General features: G+C 40.6%; 2 protein-coding genes across 6 annotated transcripts in view; both read right to left on the minus strand.

The window, feature by feature from the left end:
* myot (myotilin) overlaps positions 1–10,592 on the minus strand; it is a 39,652-nt gene extending 29,060 nt beyond the window's left edge. The window contains exons 1-6 of one of the 3 annotated variants that reach the window (XM_061725890.1): positions 10,491–10,592; positions 2,686–2,727; positions 2,447–2,612; positions 1,913–1,975; positions 860–1,001; positions 521–544 (exon numbers count right to left, since the gene is read on the minus strand). In XM_061725890.1, the coding sequence (XP_061581874.1) occupies positions 521–544; positions 860–1,001; positions 1,913–1,975; positions 2,447–2,612; positions 2,686–2,693 (403 nt within the window). In that variant the 5' untranslated portion in view covers positions 2,694–2,727; positions 10,491–10,592. Of the gene's footprint in view, positions 1–520; positions 545–859; positions 1,002–1,912; positions 1,976–2,446; positions 2,613–2,685; positions 2,728–4,720; positions 4,780–10,490 lie in introns of those variants that run through there. The other 2 variants (XM_061725891.1, XM_061725892.1) reach the window with 2 other exon arrangements.
* Positions 10,593–16,794: 6,202 nt separating this feature from the next.
* Positions 16,795–21,109, minus strand: part of si:zfos-2326c3.2 (mitogen-activated protein kinase kinase kinase kinase 4) — a 94,920-nt gene continuing 90,605 nt past the window's right edge. For all 3 annotated transcript variants that reach the window (XM_061725897.1, XM_061725898.1, XM_061725896.1), the window contains 3 exons: positions 19,741–19,900; positions 19,423–19,562; positions 16,795–17,392 (listed from right to left, as the gene is read on the minus strand). In XM_061725897.1, the coding sequence (XP_061581881.1) occupies positions 17,309–17,392; positions 19,423–19,562; positions 19,741–19,900 (384 nt within the window). In that variant the 3' untranslated portion in view covers positions 16,795–17,308. The remainder of the gene's footprint in view (positions 17,393–19,422; positions 19,563–19,740; positions 19,901–21,109) is intronic.

The following is a 21,109-nucleotide window of genomic DNA, read 5'->3' on the forward strand; positions in this document are numbered from 1 at the left end:
ATTATTATAATAAGTGCAATACATCCCACACTGCTCCAGGTAGTCAGTAAATGTGATGATTAATGATATCACTTTTTTAAGGTGTCTGAATAATTTCAAAGCAAATGAGTTCTCTGGCGTTTATAATGTTCACAGTTAAACCCATTGATGTTGAACCACTTGTTCTGAATCCATACTGACCACCAGGGACTCGTTTGTGTTTATCCAAGAGTTTATTTACTATAATAATAAACAGTTTTTCTATAATTGGGGAGAATTGCTGCAGTAATGAAACAGATGTATAATTTGTGAAGTGGTGTTTGTTCCCATACAGCGGCACAACTTTAGCTACTATTATTTTAGTTGGAATAGTTAAAAATAAGAGATTACAGATGTAAGCTGTGCCAAACACAGGAAGGCCCCTGGCAAGATTAGTGTCTTGGTGTTGTGGATAAATCTTTAAAGTGTTAACTTTCAGTTATCTTCGTTTTTAATTCCTCGCTGAAATCATTATTTCATGCAATTTCTGTTTGGCACTCACCTGGCACTGAAGCAGAACTGGCCTCTGGAAAAACAAAAGAAAGATAAGACATTACTGGAAAATGTTCAACTTTAAACAACAAATAATATCTGAGCTGTTTCTGATCATGGGGGGGGGAAATGGGATGCAGTTTGTCTGATGGATGAGGGAGGTGACTCATGCAACACAAATAACTGTTGGGTGTCTCGTGTAATGATTCTTTGCTGCAGTGAATGAGGGAAGGAAAAAATCCGGATTAGTTGATGATATTAAAAGGAAACGACGTTAGAGAAAATAACAATATTTAGAATAGTTCCAGATGTGTGTCTCCGTCCCACACAGACTGTTCAACACACTTACTTTTTCGCAGTATCCTAAAATCAGCTGAGTCCAGGATCTGTTCGTCCTCCCGGTACCACATGACCTGCAGCGGCGGCGTCCCCCTCAGTCTGCACTCCAGCACCACCAGCTGACCCTTCAGGGCCGACGCATCGCTGAGGCACTGGTGGGCCAGAACAGACCAATCAGACCAGGGTAAGGAACCACTGTGCCACTGTGACATCACTACAGGCCTCAGTACAAAAACATAATAATAATGATAATAAAAATGAAAATAATCAAAATAACAACTATGATAATACTAATAATCATAATAAAAATTAAAGCTGCAACAGCGATGAACGGGCCCTCGCACCCTTGTGCACGTTCAGGCTGCAGTGGAAGCGCTTGTATGACTTGCATGTAGATTCTTCAGGCCTGGACATTTAGCGGATGACACCACCCACGACTCTCTATATCAAACCATTCAAAAGTTATGGCAGAAAGTAGGAACTATCAGATATCGACCAATCAGATGAAGCGCGCTTTTTGGCGTCTAGCGTCGCCACGGTAACGTTTTTGACTGAGAAAAGTAATGCGCATATTCGCAGGATGGAGACGCATATTTTGATGTATAACACACCTGGGTGCACGTTACGGTTCGGCCGAAGAAATGGCAGAAATTGCGCCAAAATTACACGATTAATTCAAAATGGCCAACTTCCTGTTCGGTTTCGGCCATGGCGCCAAGAGACTTTTCTTTAAGTTGTGACATGATACAGGTGTGTACCGATTTTCGTGCATGTGCGTCAAACCGTATTGTGGGGCTTGAGGCACAAAGTTTTCTAGGGGGCGCTGTTGAGCCATTAGGCCACGCCCATTAATGCAAAATATCACATTTTTCACCAGGCCTGGCTTGCGTGCGAAATTTGGTGACTTTTTGGGCACGTTTAGGGGGGCAAAAAGGCCTTCCTTTCATCGGAAAAATGAAAATAAAAAAAAAAAACAAGGAAAACAATTCCTACAGATACAATAGGGCCTTCAAACTGTCAGTGCTCGGGCCCTAAATATAATAATAATAATAATTGGTTTTACCTTAAGAAATGTGGGAGCCACTCCGTTCCCAGAATACTGCTGATTGTTGATGGGGCTCTGAGTCTGGATGAAGAAAAATAAATATTTTCAGTTTTGCTGATTATCCTTCTGTCTTTCTCTCTCCATCCATCTACAATAGATAAATAGATAGATAGATAGATAGATAGATAGATAGATAGATAGATAGATAGATAGATAGATAGATAGATAGATAGATAGATAGATAGATAGATAGATAGATAGATAGATAGATAGATAGATAGATAGATAGATAGATAGATAGATAGATAGATAGATAGATAGATAGATAGATAGATAGATAGATAGATACGGTAGATACGGTAGATAGATAGAAGGAACGATATATTTCATGACATTATGAAATATGTACTTAACAAGTCTAAGATTGTTTTTTTCCACATGTTGTTTCTGTATTTGGGAGGTGAGCCTTATACTTCTCACTTGACTGTAGTGTAATGTTCTGTATGTTGTCAGTTGAAAGAGTTGAAATGAGTCATCAATCAGAGTAATTACCCTGTGCGGGCTGACGCACAGCGGCTGCACCAGGCTGGACTGTCTCTGAGCAACGAAGGTGGAGGAGGAGGAGGAGGAGGAGGAGAGCTCTCGGGAGGAGGAGACAGACGAGGAGGAGGAGATGGTCAGGGACACGGAGCTGGTCTTCTTCTGCATCCTCTCAACCCTACAGGATCATACTCAGCACTTATTATTATTATTATTATTTCTGCGTGTACTTGTACTTGGCTATTACTTACTGTGCCATGTTTCAGGCGCTCTCAGAGGAAACCCCAGAGGTTCTGCAGAGACAGAAACAGCATCTTAAAATCTCCCCTTCACCATGTGTATCAGAATCCCGTCTGCAGCTGCAGACGCCCACATGTGAATACATTTAGCTGTATGAATAATTAACACTGGTGCATCTATGTTATATAACAAATGTGGGTTTCATTAGAAAGACTCAGATTGAATATAAAGATATTTCTGTTCAAGTCTGAAGGCACGCTCTCATGTGCGTTATTTGACCTTACTTGTTGACCCATATTATAAGTTTATCTGTTCAGTGCTTTTCATTCACTGTGTACTTCAACTCATCCAAAACCCCTTCAGCTGACGATGACGCCCAGGTCACCGTGGGAACCACACATGGAGATCCCATCATATCATTTCTGTGTCTCACACACACACACATTGGTTGGATCCAGTTATTTTCCTCCTTGTGGTCCCAGCAGGGTTTATTTGTAATAAGTGAACCTGATTGGTTAAGGCTCATTTTGTAGCTCGTGCAGCATTCATGTAGACTAGATTGTGTCCTGATTTCTGCATGTTCTCTGCAGCAGAAGTGTTATCTGGGCCTCCTCGTGCCGGGCTGTTCTTCACAAGAGAAGCTTCATCTGTGTTTGACGGCATTTCACATACACGTGAAGATGCATTTCAGATGATTACAGCCTTCCAGATAAAGTCGTATGCGTGTATCGCAGCTACAGTCTTTATTCAGCGACAGAATGTGAGCTGGCACAGCGATGCTGCCTCCACGCAGCACAGATGGGATGGAGGAAAGACATTGAGCGGTTTACCAGGTCAGATGATTCCCTCAGAACTGATCTATAATAAATGATCCTCTCATTCAAACTCCTGCTGCAGCGAGCGCTCTGATGAAGGATCACACTTCCAGTCTGAGCTCGTCTCCCTGATTCCCTGCTCACATCCTTTACCTTCCTGTGGCTGTGTTATAGAACCTGCATAGTTTTTTACAAAGGTCAAAAATCAATATTGATGATATTGGTTAAAAAAAAGAGGTAATTTTACACCTAGTAATGGAAAACGTCTTTACTAAGTTAAAACATGATTTTCATTTGTGCTTTCAACAGTATGAAGCTTTAAAATCCCCCAAAAACTGTAATTCTGATTTGTTTGACTGAACATGTTTCTGCTGCCTGATGGTCCATCTGTTAAGTCTCATGTGGCGTCATGAATGAGCTTCCCAAACATTTCCCAAAGTGATCCACTGCTCAGCTACTGATGAATAACGCTTCTTGATTCAGGGCTGTCTGCGGAGTCAAACGTCCCAGATTACACCTCAGCACGTTGCTCTTTCGTGCACTCCAATTCCTCCATATCCCTTGAATGCGTTAATCAGGTCCTGTAGTGCAGGACAACCACACAAACTCTCTTCCAGTATAGCTGTAAGTGACATTTGTGAATGTAAGCTGATGTAAGTTTCCCGCTGGAAAGGAAGGAATTCATCAGTGCAGTTAAATCAGGAGTCATTGAAGATCACAAACATCCAAATGCACTGAAATTTACTGAATAATGTGTATGATGATGTGTATAAAATATAAGGATGCAGATGAGAAAGAAATTGTTACGTTCCTGGGATAAAACCTGTAATTAAACAAAAGTCGAGTTATGTGTTTGTTTCTTTCTGTCATTTTCCATCCCAGCCCTTCTACTTGAGTTGTACGGTATAACGACACTCATTTCAGTCCATTTTTAGCAGTCTCCTCTTTCCCTGAAGTTGTGACGTGCACACCCCCGCAGTAAAAGATATCCACCGTTAAGGGAGTGAGACGTCTCAACACAGTGATGAAACAGACCAATATTCACTCAAAAAGCAGCAAAAACCATGCAAGCACTTGCGCCAGGCGGTTCTTTAGGTAGAAGCCAAAAGTGCCATTAACCCCTCCACCACCACACACACACATGCACACACACATGCACACACATCAAAATACAAATGCAAACAGAGACATAGAAGTGGAAAGGGGCCAGCAGCTGCCTCAGACGACAGACCGTCACGTCTCTCTTCCTCCGGCTCATCTCGGGGCTTCACCGCTAACCCAAGGCACGTGCAGGCTTTCAGCGTTTTACACCCAAAAGACTTGAGCCAGTCTCAGCGTGCTGCCGACTGTCCCGGGCCCAGAGAAGGCGCTGACGGAGGAGGCTGACGGAGGAGGCTGGGAGTCGGGTTTCTGGGCTAATTTAAACCTCCCAGGCACAGCAGAAGCTCCCCAAGGAAGCTACAGTAGCTCTCACTCCGGCTTTTAACCTTTAACCCGTTGTGTTTCAGATGCCACGCCGTAACAAAGTGCAACAATCTGTTGCCAAAAATAATACTAAATGATTGCAAGAGCACAAAAACAACCCCCACAGTGGCAAAAAAGGCCGAGCGGAGCCTAGAGAGGGGCAACCTGCAGATAAAACCACTGCTGAGTCAGCACACCACCAAAACAAACACATGCTCTGGTGTAAAGGAGAAAACAAGCACAAAGAAAGACAACAAACTGCTCCAAGAGACAACAAAGAAACATAAAACAGCTAAAGAGACCCAGCCGAACCAAACATGTACAAACTATTGATGTATACTACTTTAGATCTGTTTATAATGACCAAGGACTTCAGCGCTGGAGTTTGTTGCCTCCGAGTCCAAACAGAAACAACACATGCGGTGCGTCCAAAATGCCATACTAAACCGTATATACTCAAAAAGTATACTTAGGTTTGGCACACTTTTGAGTAAATATCAGTAGTATGCATTAATTGGGACGTACTACTCAGAGCCACACGGCGCTTCCTGCCAATTCCTTCCTCAACATGATGCACGTAAAACATGAGCTGATTACATGTGACTTCCACAAAACTGACATTGAACTTAATGTGAGTATCATGCCAAATCATTATGGCATATAAAAATAAAAAAATAAAACTCTGATTTATGAATCACAAAGTAGTTAAAGCAAATGTCCGAGTCCAAGTCCAAGTGAAGGGGCTAAATATAAAATCCATAAAATGAATGCTTGAGTCTTTCACACAGGTATCACCAGTGTGCTGCTTGTAGCCCGGTGAAGTACAGAGCAGCTTTCAGGAGAAGAGAAGCAGAAAACCAATAGCAACAATCACTCTGGGTTTGTCCACAGACCACCCACAGCTTTATTTCAGCAGCACAGCATCGTGCTTCTCCCAGACCGGCTGTGGATGGATTTAGCTCAGCAGAGATGAAGTGAGAGGACCTTGTGGAAATCCATCGGCGAGCATTCATTACACAAGTCTGAATTCATAAGTGGGATTCAGATATACGGAACAATTAAATCAGCCACAGGAGCGGACCAGCAGATCATAAACGTGCACGGTGTGGATGATCCGCATCATCACCACATTCAGGCCGAGGCCAATCAGAACGGGACCGGACGTGGAACCAGCTGACATACGGGGTGTGTTGTTGATAGTTTTCTGCATGTATGAGTCAGAAAAGGGGACGAGAGCTCTTGAACCCAGAGAAACCAATAAAACAGCCGTTCAAGTTCACACTCACTCACTCCTGGGAGCTGAGATCAACCTAAAATAAAGGTTTTGGGAATTATGAATCAGTCCAAGTCAATCCATCTATCTGCGTCTCTATGAAGAGTCCCAGGTGAGCCAGCAGGAAGTGTGAGGTTTCTTCACTGAGGTACCAAAGTAGAGGACACCAGTTCTGTTCCTGGTGGGAGTGAGGGGACGAGCACCCTCCCGGCCAATTTCAACCACTTTTCTTTTCTTCATCTGTCAGTTTGGACATGTTCAACAGCATGTTGATGTGTTGCTTTTACTTTCAATACAACAATGTTCCTCCTCTCCCTCTTCTGGTCCTCCGTGGAGCTGCTTGGTGGCCTGGGTTCAGGTTTCTTCCTTGTCAGCTTCTGGTCTCTCAGGTAGCGGGGTTGTGCCCTCCCTCCTCCACTATAGTTGTAGTTCAGGTAAAACCTAGTTTTCACTTTGCACACACACATATTTACACAGACATACACACCTGCTCACTCACCTACATACTCACTCCACAGTTTTGGGGGACAGATAATCGCAGTAGTCTAGCTTTGATTCAGTCTCAGGGACCTGAAGTGGTTGCTGTTTGTGTTTCCCCCTGTTCTCGTTTCTGTCCGTCTGTTTTTTCTCTTACAGATTTCAAAGGCTTGTGTTTTCCTGTGTTTCTCTCATTTCAGACTTGCAGCGGATGCCCCTCCTCACCCCCCTCATACATATGTTTATAAAAAAAAAAAAAAAAAAAATATATATATATATATATATATATATATATATATATATATATATATATATATATATATAAAGCATCATAGAATGACGATAAAACTGGCCTATAGGCTTCTGGCCTGTTATTAAAGAAGAAAAAAATAAATAAAATTAAAAATAAAATAAATAAATAAAACAATGTTGAAACTACATAAATGCTTCATGCAAGTGTGTGTTTCTCTGTGTTGTGCACATGATGTGAGGTCTTAGTTTACGCTGCCTGACCTGCTGCCACTCTTTATGGCCAGTAAATAAGAATAGGTCGTGTCCGGTGAGCGGCCCAGCACTCAAACCAGAGGAAGTTGAGATGATGAAGAAAACATGAAAAGGAAGAAAAGAAAAGGAAAGCCATCATCACATTTACTCTGAAGTGTGGAAAAATGACTGATTAACATCATGGAATATGAACAATAAGAGGGTTATTTTTTGAGCTACATTCACAAATGTCGCTTAAAATATTACCGGTCAAAACAGATTGTCAGGGTTTGACATTTCCCCCTGTTTTGATTCTCAGTTCTGCCCCACCTGTTTCCCATCTGTCCTGATTGTCTGCACCTGTGTCTCGTTATCCCCTGTGTGTATCTGGTCTTGTCTTTCCCTGCTCCCTGCTGGTCCGTACGGTTTGCTCCCTCCATGTTCTCCTCTAGTTTTGGATCCCTGTTTCTGTTCTGTCTTTTTTGATCCTGATAAGCAGCGCTTTTGGTTTTGTTTTTGTCCAATAAACCCTGCTTTTTGTGAACTCCTGCCTCCTGCTTTTGGGTCCTCAACTAAACCACACCGTGACACAGATGGATGTAAAATGATATTACAACTTTATTCTCGTAATATTACGCCTTTATTCTTGTGATTTTACGACTTTATTCTCGTAATATTACGCCTTTATTCTTGTGATTTTACGACTTTATTCTCGTAATATTACGCCTTTATTCTTGTGATTTTACGACTTTATTCTCATAATATTATGACTTTATTCTCGTAATTTCCAACTTTATTTTTGTCTTAGTTTGGCCCTAATACTCCATCGTAGTAAATCAACAACTGAAATCAGGTCAAATAAAAACATCAAATGTCTTAGGCTCATCGTTTTCAAAGGTTTAAAAGGCAAAAGTAAATGAAAGAAAAAATTAATTTTACATTTCAGTTTACCATATCGTCACTTCTTCTGGTTGTATTTAAGCTGTAAAAGCTGCAACACTGGAAAAGCACGACCTTTGTCCAGAAAGGACATGAATGATCCCGTGCAACAAACTCTGAGACACCGTCCTGACTCAGACCTGAGAGCTGCTTCCTCCAACGACATGAACCCCAGACCAGCAACAGCCGTCGGCTCCAGGTCAGAGAGGTGAGGCCAACAGTCCAGACATGCAGAGATACGATGAAACCAGGAGCTGAGTGATTTCATCATCATCTTTCTATATATATCCATATCAGGGGTCGGCAACCCGCGGCTCCAGAGACGCATGCAGCTCTTTAGCGCCGCCCTAGTGGCTCCCTGGAGCTTTTTCGAAAATGTTCTTTTTTTCCTTTTTTTTTTCCTTTTTTCTTTTTTCCTTTTTTTATCTCTTTTTTCATTTTTTTTTCTTTTTTTCTTCTTTTTTCCTCTTTTTTTCTTCCTTTTTCCTTTCCTTTTTAATCTCGACATTTCGACTTTTTTCTCGAAATTTAGACTTTTTTTCTCGACATTTCGACTTTTTCTCGACATTTCGACATTTTTCTCGAGATTGTACTTCAACATTTATCTCGACATTTCAACTTTTTTCTCAGAATTTTTACTTTTTCTCGACATTTCGACTTTTTTCTCAACATTTCGAGTTTTTTCTCGAAGTGCATAATGAAAAAAAAAATCTTCCCCCTGTAACTAATATAGATACATGCAGCATGTTTTGCCTTCATTCTAAGACTTCATTTTTTGCGGCTCCAGGCATATTTGTTTTTTGTGTTTTTGGCCCAATTTGGCTCTTTTAACATGTTGGGTTGCCGACCCCTGATCTAAATATATCTATATGAAAACACCTCTGGTAAACAAAACAACCTGGAAACAGAAACAGAAAGGGTTTCCTGCAGCTTCTCTCTCTTGTCCGGACTTATCCAGACCTGGAGGAGGATTTTTCTTCCTGAACCTGCAGTTCTTCCAGTGTGGGAGACGGATTTAGCGCGGAGCGGGTCACCTGATCTTTGTGCCGACCAACCGGAGCCCAGGGCTGACCCGGGGAAGTAGAGGCATGCCTTGCTCGCTATGTGAACCCCCCACCGTCACTCACATGTGGCTGCCTGTCTCGCGTTGCGTCACCCTGCAGCCTAGGAGAGGATCCCTTAAGCCGGGCAGACACTGTGTGATTATCGGCTCGTTTTGAACCGATTTTCCACTCATGCAACTATTTTTTGGATCGGGCCAGATTTCAACCCAATTGTTGGTCGTGCCTTGTGGAGTAAAGTGGGGTAACGACGAGAGATTAACACCTCACGACGAGCTCCCGATCAAAAATCGTGAGCTCGCAAGAAAATCAAACATGTTTGAAATCCTGGCCGCTCCTCGTGAAGGAATCGCACAGTTGAAGCAGCTACGACCCGATTGGCGATTGACGTCAAAAACTATTATTTTTAGTTTAAGTGTTGCAAATTCACATTAAAAAACATGTTTTAATAGCAGAAAAAAGGACCGTATTTCCCACATCTGCCCAGCCAATGCCTTATCCAAACAAGATTAGACGTTGTCTAATCTTTTTTGATTTATCGCCACACAGAATGGCACAAATTGCCAAGGCAGCGCGTTTGTTTTTGCTGAGCATCTTCGGTGTCTTCCACTTCGGGGTTCCTTCTCTTCCACTTCTTTTTGACGTTGCAGTTCCGGTACACACAGGTCCAACGTGAGGATTATGATCGTATAGTGTGAGCAGACGGCTCGCATCAGAGCATCGGGTCGTACAGTGTGAGACCATAAATCGTGAGCTGTGAACTTTTGAACTCAGCGATCTAGTCGTGCAGTGTGAGATGGGGCTGAATCAAACGATTTGAAATATCGCACAGTGTATGCCCAGCTTTAGAGATCCTTTAATTCATCCAACTTGAGAGGTTCATGTTCATCACAACGGCTGCATAGCTGGATAAACTGACAGAAATCACACTGGTACGCCAGGCAGGATATAAATTTAGCTCTGGACGGAGCTAAACCCCAGCTGTCCTCTCTGACTCCACACTCAGGCCCCGCTACGGCCAGTACAGTATCAATAACAGCATCGGGAACCCAATGGCCCTGGACCAACTGAATTACAGCATTTGATTATATGATGACCTGAACTGTGTTCTCCCTACCAATCAGAACGAGGAGCATGAAGCTGAACCGTGCTCTTGATTGAGCACTCCCAGTCTGGAGACATGCAGCAGAAGCTGATGAAGGCAGGTCCATTTCTTAGCAATCATGCAGCCGTGAACGCGTGCCGCCCTCCCGCCTCGGCCCCCGTCTAGAACTCCAGAACTCCCGTCAGAGCCGTCTGCTTACCTCACAACAATCACAGCGAGCAGCTGCAGCAGATGTACCGATCCAGAAGCAGAAAGGCCTGGATTGTAAAAGCAGAACTGCTATGTGACGTTGAGCCCGCCAGTCATGGTTTAGTCGTTGGACTCTCACTGCTGCGTGTGTGTGAATGTGTGTGTCAGCACACACACGGCCAGGGACTTGTGTGTGTGTGTGTGATTAAGGGGTTGTGTTGGGAATCTGAGGAGGGGTTGGGAGGAGGGCAGGTGGGGTTTCGCTGGGAGGGGAGTGAAAGGAGCTAATTTAGAGCGGAACGTCGGTCGAGCCAGAGTGGAGCTTAAATGAACCCAAACGCAAAACCGGAGACGACCCCCCGTTGAGCATCACGGTTAAAGATAGTTTAGGGATTAAAGTCTACAAACATGATCGTGGTGTTTGAAATGTGACAAAAGCTGGCGTCATGGTTTGAGATGACCAAACTGTGCTCCAGGAGCGAGAGACAGGAAACGTCCTGCTGGTGCCAGAGTGTCGTCAACGGTAACACGAGACAGAGACACAAGTGAGAAATGAGAGCACAATCTGGAAAACAGTTGCTGATAACTCACCTCCACTCTGCTATTAACCTTACAAAAGGGGAAAAAGAGAAGATAAACTTCACAAACTTTCAGCACCAATAAGATAAACATTTTAGTTTAGTTTAGTTTTAGTTTATTTCGAACATGTAAAAAAAAGAAAAAAGACAAGAAAACAAATCCAGGTGGGCATTCCACCACATAAAGAAAAAAAAACAACATCAAAACACATATTTCAAAAAATCCCTCTATTACAGTATGAACAAATTCTGTTACTGTATTTGTTGTATTAAAGGTACTCTTACCTTTGTGACATTTTTTAATTTTTTTTGTTTAGGTTAAAATGCTATTAATAAGGTGTGTGAAATGCAAGAAAGGTAAGAATACCTTTAATTAATTATTTAACCTAAACACCCCAAAGTTGCTATTGAAACTCTACAGGTTAGTTTCCAAAATAGACAACTCAGTCTGTCTTCCGATTTCAAAATGGGAAGCGGATCTCTCTCTTAACACCGACCAGATCTCTTGGTCACAAATATGTTTAAATACTTTCACTATGACTAAGAAACCAAACTTACAACTTATACAGTACAAAGTTCTTCATAGAACACATTATACAGGACAAAGGATGTTCCAGATGGGCTTTGTCACCTCTAATATCTGCTCACAGTGCACAGAGAACACCCCAGATAATTATATGCATGCTTTATGGTTTTGTACACCAGTACGGAGGTTCTGGACGGAGATTTGTGAGGATTTATCCACATGGATCAACTACAGAATCCCAGTATGCCCCACGATATGTATATTAGGACACCTGGGAGATATTCAAATGGAACCTAACTGGACACACCGGGTTCTCACTGCCTTATGTATCGCAAAGAAAACCATTCTAGTGAATTGGAAACAAAAGTCCAGTTTATGTATTAACCACTTTAGGAATCTTTTATCAGATCATATCAGTAGTGAGAGGGTCTGCCTCCACTGAACAACATTCGGCTGAATTGCATTCTCTCTGGTTCCCGATTATTGGCTTCATTACCTAGTGGGGGCGGGGTGGTGGTGATCTCGTACATACATACATGTTATATGTTGAGCTGAATGTCAGGAATGGATCCCAACTCCACTTCCCAGAATGCACCAATAGCAGCCAGCAGGCTGCTGGTCACCTGATCAGTCATTAGCACTGGTTTGAGCACCTGAGAAAGACTGAGGGAAGCTTAGTTAGTCAAACTAACAAACTGCAGAGGAAAGAAGCTCTAAGTCACTCATGGACTCAGTCCAAAGACGCCAATGGTCAGTAAAATGTTTTATTTGCTTTCATGCTGCTTAATATGGTCACGTTTATGTTTAACTGCTGTGTAGATTAATGGTTAATGAAAGCATTGCAGCATTGACTTCATTGGTTTTGTGTTGAATGAGTTTGCACTAAGATAATATTTCATTTTTTCAGTAAGAAAATATTTCCTTTTGAGTTTGAAAAATTAAAAGTATACTGTAGAATAGAGAAGGATAAGGTGAGAATGTTACAATTCTGTTGAATGTTAAAACTTTACTAAAAATGTGGAAAGTTCATGAAATAAGATTTTTCTTTATTCCATTTAAAAGGCTTAAAACGTAGGAAATTCATGAAATTAGATTTTCTCTGTTCAATTTAAAAGGCTTAAAAGATTGATTTAATTTAAACATGTTTAAAATGTTCAAGATATTTGAGTCATTTAAAATGTTTAAGACGTTAACTTTTGTTTCTGTCTTTTAAGGTTTACAACCTATTGTGATGAAGTGACCAACCCAAAGAAAAATAAAAGTTTGAGTTGGAAGTTGGAAATGAGTTGTCCTTGCGTCCTTTGGAGGGAAAGAGAGGTGGACTTGACAATATATAACCGGTAAAGTAAAACAGACACACCAAACTTCCTTCAATATATTTATTGTGGTTTGACTGTATTTTGCTTGTTTACATGGAAACACAGCGAGTGTGTCGACCTGGAAGCAGGAGGGTTCAGAATATGACGCATCAACGGTCCAGTGCAGAAAAGAAAAGTAACAACAGAGCCTTTGAAATAAATGATACAGATGGGATATATATATATATATATATATATATATATATATATATATATATATTGCCTTCTCACAGATTATGAAGGACATTTACAAAGTTATTTAGTGTAATCACTGTTCCTTTCACTTCCTTTTACTTTCTTCTTTTCGTCACATCACTACTCAGATGTTTTTCAACTTTCTCAACCAAACTGTGGATGAAAATCTATAACTATAATGAACATTCTTGTTCCCTCCATGACCTGACCTCTGTCTCCATCCATCTCCTCTCATACTCTTATTGAGCACACAGACTTCTGCTCACGTACACTTTACAACTTAAAAAAACAATAAGCGGGGATGATCCAAGTCTTTTTGAAAAGTTCTTTGTACATCCAACCAAATGGATCAGGACGGCAGTGACCTCAACAGAGATAATCTGCTTAAATTTGTTGTTTTACGGCAATCAGTTTGCAGGGTGGTAAGTGAATAAAAACAAAAATGAATAGCCAATTAGCCAATTCAACGATTAAGGAGAATGCAACGAGAGAGACAAAGAAAGAAAATGGAAGAAGTGATGGGCGTGAAGACGCACACACCGGTGAGAGACTGAGAAACACAGAGACGTGAGTCATAACGGGCCAAAAACAGAATATATTCTGATCTGAACCAGTGGTAGGCGTGGGAGGAAATTCACTGATCTCCCAGTGGAGAAGCTACAGGGAAATCGCTTAGCAACACGGGCAGGAACGGCAGGAGGAGTCTGAAATGTGTTCTGAATGATCCGACTTCAATAGCGTCGTTATGGAAGACGGAGGGAAGGACCTGAAACGTGAGGCGTTGCTCGGTGCAGCGCTGGCGTCGTTAGTACGCTGTACCAGAGCCACGTCGCTACGCTGGGACTGGGAGAGCGATGGACAGATGACAACACATGCACAGATCCAAATACGTAAAGTTCTTTTCAACATGGACAGACTTGTATCAGCCGAGGACGAGTTCATGGAGAACCCAACCCATGTTTACCAAAAACAAACGTATTCTTCATAATGACAACATACAATCATATTATGGGCTTCAAAAAAAAAAAAATAAAAAAAAAATAATAATAAACCATAAAAACAACAAAAAACACTGGTTTCAGCAGCAATGGCCTGACACCAGCTCGCTTGGGACCAAACATGACCACAAAACGTTTGCTGATGGTAACTGTAACAGTGTAACGCTGTCACTGTACGTTGCTTTTCTTGAAAAGAATCTAGAAACAGCGTGACCCGGTCGGTTCTCTGTCTGATACGGGTTCTGTCATGGCCGAGGTCTTGCTCAGGAACACGAAGCCCAAAGCCCCGTCTGTCAGCATCGCGGCTGTGTCTCACTAACGGCCCCGGGGCCACTAACGGCTGGAAGAGCACAGATGCATCCATGGATGAACAAATAGATCAAAGCCAATATTTAGTAGATATTCACTCCAAATGCATCCATGTGTTAATTGATTTTTTTCTAACAATGTTTTTGGAGCAAATAATTTATTGCCACTTTTCTTGTTTGCCACGTTTTCACATTACACGAAGCTACAAAGTTGTGTTCCTAAGCATCAATCCTTTTTAGCCAGGTCTTATCTAAAAATGTAATTTAAAACATCCACACTGGCTCTGGTAGCTCCGTTAGCTCTAGTAGCTCTGTCTCTGGTCTATTTAGCCCATGTAAGCCAGAAACTGCGTATCAGTAAGCTCTTAAATACTGATCACAACTGAACAATCTTGTAAATGACTGCACCGTTAAACATGTAAAGATAACCGCTCTGGTATGTCAAAGAGGGGACAGTATTCATCCCACTAAAACAAATAATATGAGGCATTTTAGAAACTCTCAACAAAAAGACAACAATAAGTTCATTTTCCAGTTGAGAATGTCGTCACAGAACCAGCTGCAATATTTCTCTGGAGACTATCGTCCAAAACTCAAAGTATCACCGGATATAAAAACATTTGGAGCAACTTTGATCACCACAAAATGTAACAATAAACCCAGTGGAGAATATAAAGCAGGATTAGTGGAAGCGTGAGCTAATGATCAATCAATACGGAGACATGCGCTAATTGCTAATTCACATTTTATGATAAAAATCAATTATTTCTTTACTTGGACAAAAACAGCACAACTTAAATAATATGGTTGGTATGGTTTTATACAGCGTATTAATACACCTTAACCTGATCTGCCTCCGCCTCTCAAAGGACATGTTGAATCAAACTGCTGTTACTGGTCAATCCTTTCATTACTGAATTGAAGCTAAATACATGAAAGCTTTCCTTCATCTTTGGTTAATTGTTTGAATTTCATTGTGTAAATGACAGAAATATAATTGAAAAGTAATTAAAAAAAATAATCATACACTTATTTCACTTTGTGTCAGACTCATTGCATCTTCTCAGAAAAAACAAAAACAAATCAGGTTTATCCATCAGAAAGTCCCACACTGTAGTGTCACAAGTACTGATCTTAAACCAAAAGCAAGCGGCGACAAGAGGATGGCTTCAAATATCTCTACTTTGCACAGTCAAGTAAAAAACATGTGCAAAACAAGTGACTTACACACGGCAGGGAAAGTCAACCAGGAAACAGACGTTAATGTGGCCGAGAATGCTGTCAAACTGTCAGTCGCTCACAAAGGCCCTGGAACTACTGTCTGTTTAGGGATTGAATTTCACATTTACACGCCCACAACTCTGTACACAGATTTAAAGATGGCTTGTGATTTATAAAACATTTAGAAAACAGTGCATCTTAGATAAATATATACATCTTAAGCTGTACATAATGGACAGGAAACTACAAAAACAGAAGCGGTCATGTCCTGGTACTGTGCATGTGTGCTTCTCTTGTATCTCTGTGTGTACAGTTTATGCTGTATTTCTCAGAGTAAAATGCTCTTGGTCCTCACGCTGAAACTAAATCGTGTGGTCCACATCTCCGAGGAATAAATACTCACACGTGCACTGAAGCGGCTCGTTTTACCAGCCCTCCGGTTTCAGGTTAAGCACAAACTGCCTACTAATAAACTGCAGTTTAAATTGTCCACTGACATTAAATCAGGCTTTAAATTAAGTCGACCACATGATCATAACACAGTTTTATCTAATATTTTACTTTGATCTACTTATAATCTAATCTTTTCTGTGCTTCCTGGACCCCTGCGGTTCTGATCAGAGCAGTAACGAGGAAAGTCGCCGTTGATTAAAAGCCTCTATAAATATCAGTTTTGAGGTAAAACAGGCAGTACACACTATTTACTCTGGAGATTTCATTTGAGCGGGTTTTTCAAGGAATAAATGTGGAATGAGACCAACATCTTACTTACTGAAACCCCTACGTGACATTTGGACCTTCAGACACGTGGGGAGGTAAGATCATCCCACCTGGGAAATAATGACCCCGTGGATAACTGCAAAAACTCATAATCTTAACAAGAATATTTGTCTTATTTCTAGTTAAAATGTCTCATTTTTAGTAGAAAAAAAATCTCATTACACTTAAAAGAAGACTCGTCACTGGAAAAAACAACAATTTTCACCTGTTTCAAGTAGATTTTCACTTAAAATAAGTAGAAAAATCTGCCAGTGGAACAAGATTTTTTTGCTTGTAATGAGAAGATAAATCTTGTCCCACTGGCAGATTTTTCTACTTATTTCAAGTGAAAATGTACTTGAAACAGGTGAAAATTGCAAATAAGTTATTTTTCTGGTAATGACTCTTGTTTTAAGTGTAATGAGTTTTTTGACTAAAAAGGAGACATGTTAACTAGAAATAAGACAAATATTCCTGGTAAGATTTTGAGTTTTTGCAGTGTAAGACTTCATCAGACACAAAACAAACAACCGTTCCAGTAATACACAACATTGTTAAAGTGAATATAAGTGAATAAAAACATTTACACAGTATTAACTGATACAACTGAATCCTCCATGGACATAAATGCGATGATGAGAATGAGAACGCTGAGATGGAGCTGGATCGGAGCCGGGCGGAGGAGTCACCGCTCACTCACGAAGGCACTGCTTCATGTACCTTCATTCATGGACGGCTACTGATTTACAGACACTGGAGGGACGGAAGAACGTTTGGCTGATCCGTGTGTGGCTCCACCGTCCAGAGATCCGCTCAGGAAAGGCCTCAGCATGAACCCAGGATGACCCGGCCCACCGGCTGGTCCCGGGGGTCCCGGTCCGGCTGTTACCAGCTGAACAACAAGTTCTGTCCCAGTGTCATGAAGTAGATCTGACTGCTGCCCCCCGACTGCACCGAGGCGAAGAACACCTGCAGCACAACACACGTTTCAGGAATTTAGCTCCAGAATTATCAGAAATATACGACGGAGTATTAGGGCCAAACTAAGACAAAAAAAAATGGAAATTACGAGAAAAAAGTCGTAATATTTTTATTTTTATTATTTCGTTTATTTCGGCATGTTTATATAGACACATTTCATCTCCAGAACATTATACATTGCATACTCAGCACATGACGAAAAGGGTACGGGAGAAGCTGACGCTTATCAAAGTCCCGCCCCGTTCTATGTAAGATTCATGATCACATCAACAACAGAATTCAGTAAGATACATAGTTTACCACATAGCAATTTGTCTAATTTCATCCTTCACAGTTATTTGGAGAATAAAGTCGTAATATTACGAGAATAAAGTCGTAAAATTAAATATATTATAAATATATAAATATAACTTCACAAGATGCTCAATATTCCACATTTTAACACAGGGAGAAGATGCTCTTCCATTTAGAGTTCTCATAAATTATATTCTCATAATATTACAACGTTATTCTCGTAATGTTACGACTTTATTCTCGTAATGTTACGACTTTATTCTCGTAATGTTACAACTTTATTCTCGTAATGTTACGACTTTATTCTATTACGACTTTATTCTCACAACATTATGACTTTATTCTCGTAATTTCCTTTTTTTTGTCTTAGTTTGGCCCTAATACTCGTGTATATATACTAATACGTCGTATAAATATACCAATGTCTCGAAGAACAGATCTGATTGTCTTTCAAAAATGTACAAAAGACACAAAGAGAGAGAAATACATGTATCTAAACATTCACACACTTGAACATCGCACACTCATCAAAAATGGAGGCGGCTAGTTTAGTTTGATTCTGCTGCTGATTGATTGGCTCTCATGGTCATGTGATCCCCGGGTAGGAAAGGATTTGTTGTTGTAATTTACACTAATTTAGTTAATCATTTAAGGATGGGAAGGAAACAATGGGGGCGGGGTGATAACTAAATAAATCATTTCTGAAACAAATAAGCAACTAACATCTAATATACATATAAACTGTATTTTCCGGACTATAAGTTGCGTTTTTTTTTTTAAAGTTCGGCTGGGGAGTGACTTATGTGTGAAATGATTAACACATTATTACCGGTATATCATTTCCCATGTTATTTTCACACTAAACTGCAAGAGGGCGCTCTAGGTCCAGGTGAGTCTGACGTAGGCGCTGCGTCTTCTACCTCCGGAGTTAGCAGAGTTGTTTAAAAGTGACACCGGGGATGAAGATTTCATTGGATTTTAGTTATTTGGAGACACGGATGGTTTTGGTAAACTTCTTAAAATGTTATTTATGCTATAGTTATCTGAATAACTCTTAATATATTATGTTAACATACCAGGTATGTTCTTAGTTGTGTCACGTAACGTAAGTATACTGTACAATTATTCAGCCTGTAGTTGCCTTTAATCTATTTTTATTTTAAATTGCCTTTCAAGATGACATGTCTGTTCTTTACGGAAGCGTATTGCATTCACTTGAGAATACTTTTTCTGAATTAACGAGATAATTATCTCAGAATTCCGAGAAAAGTCTTAATGAAGAAAAAAGAAATCTGCTGTTTTTCTGAATTAACGAGATACCTCACAACTTGCAAGAAGCTGTCATTCACTTGAGAGCTGGATTTCATGGAAGCAAACATGTTCCTGTCCAGTTTAATCCAGTTTTATTTGGGTTTTGGTTTGAAACATTGGGAGATAGTCTTGTCTTTAAGTTATATAGGTATTATTAGTTTGTCGACTGCGCAGGCACATCAGGACTTTGCGGTTGTTCAGATGGAAAGCGATCTTTTCTTTTTCATTAAAACTTTTATCAGAATTCTGCGATAATTATCTCGTTAATTCAGAAAAACAGAGCAGATATTTTTATTTATATATATATATATATATATATATATATATATATATATATATATATAGGTCACACACATACACATCTGTGTAGCATACTTCCACAGCAATGCTACACTGAACTCAATGGTTCTTACCTTGTCGTTCCTCTCACACAGGAACTTGAGTTTCTGGGCTTTCTTGTGCATGAAAACTCCCTCCAGGTTCCCGGTGGTGGCCGAGCGCAGCTCTATGGCCTTTTCTCCCCAACCCATCACCTGGTTGGACTGCAGGTACGCTGCAGAGACACGGGGGGGGGGGGGGGGGGTGAAGGACATTTATGTGTTTATGTCGTGTGGTGGGTGTCAGATTACAGATTACATGTATTATTCTCCTTGCATGCATCTTAAAACAAGCTCATAAAAAGGTTGTATTGTTATTTTATTTATTCCCAATTTCATCTATGCTGAATTTACCGACAGACGCAGGCATCTCTCCCCACTGCAGCACCGTATCCTTGGTGATGCGGCCGTAGGTGTCGATGTAGACGCCCTCGTCCTCGTAGCAGACCAGCACCTCCGTTCCAGCTTTGTTCGGCAGGATGATGATGGCGTGGGGACGGATGTAGCCCTGGATCTGTCAGACGCACCCACAGGAAACACGAGCAGTTAGAAATATACTCACGCTAGTGCACGTCATAAATGAAATGTTACGACTCTTTCTTTGATGAAAAGTCTGCAAACTCTTTCATGTACTCTGAATATTAGCTGATAATGTCATCCAGCAGTGAAGAAAATACCATCCATCACTGCAAAAACTCAAAATCCTAAGAATATTTGTCTTATTTCTAGTTAAAATTTTTTGTCAAAAAAATCTCATTACACTTAAAACAAGACTCATCACTGGAAAAAACAACAATTTTCACCTGTTTCAAGTAGATTTTTACTTAAAATAAGTAGAAAAATCTGCCAGTGGAACAAGATTTTTTTGCTTGTAATAAGAAGATAAATCTTGTCCCACTGGCAGATTTTTCTACTTATTTCAAGTGAAAATTTACTTGAAACAGGTGAAAATTGTCAAATAACAAGTTATTTTTCTGGTAATGAGATTAAGTGTAATGAGATTTTTTTACTAAAAATGAGACATTTTAACTAGCAATAAGACAAAATGCTGCAAAAACAAAGAGTTTTTGCAGCAACACTACGCAAAGAGAACAACATCAATTTTAAAGAGATGTGCAACACAAAATACACCAACAATAAATATAAGAAATGCTATAGAGAGCAACACATTTCCAAAGATATGAAGATTAAAAGGAGGTGCCTGACTGAAACATCAGATTCAGAGAGAATAACAGCTCAACTATCCAGTTAACATGTTTATCCTTCAACGTGGTAAACAGCCAACACACATCCTGAAAACAAGTCAGGAATATGAACAGCATCAAACCAATTAGTCTGAAAAAAAGTAAAAAATGAAATTGAAAAAAGGAATTTCTTAAAACAACAAAGAAGCTGAACATCAACATCTGCCTAACTCCTCATTTCATCTTTTCTCAACAAAATGAAAAGCAGACAAGGAAGAAGCCGAACTGTCCTGAGAAAGAAATCCCAGTGAAATGAGCAGTGAGTCCGTGTGTCCGTGTTTCCATTAAGTCCGTCTTTACCGGAGTGTGAGCCGCCACGATCCTGAGCACCAGGACGGGCATCCAGAGCCGCAGCGCGATCTTGATCCTCTGCCTGGGAATCAGCATGGTGTCATTGCCGCGGGGGCGCCCAGATGTGTGCAGGCGCGGGTCTCTGAGTGGATCAACGCATCGGCCGTGACTAAGTGAGTGTTTTACGA

This window comes from Cololabis saira, chromosome 7, assembly GCF_033807715.1.
Source record: "Cololabis saira isolate AMF1-May2022 chromosome 7, fColSai1.1, whole genome shotgun sequence".
NCBI lineage: Eukaryota > Metazoa > Chordata > Actinopteri > Beloniformes > Belonidae > Cololabis > Cololabis saira.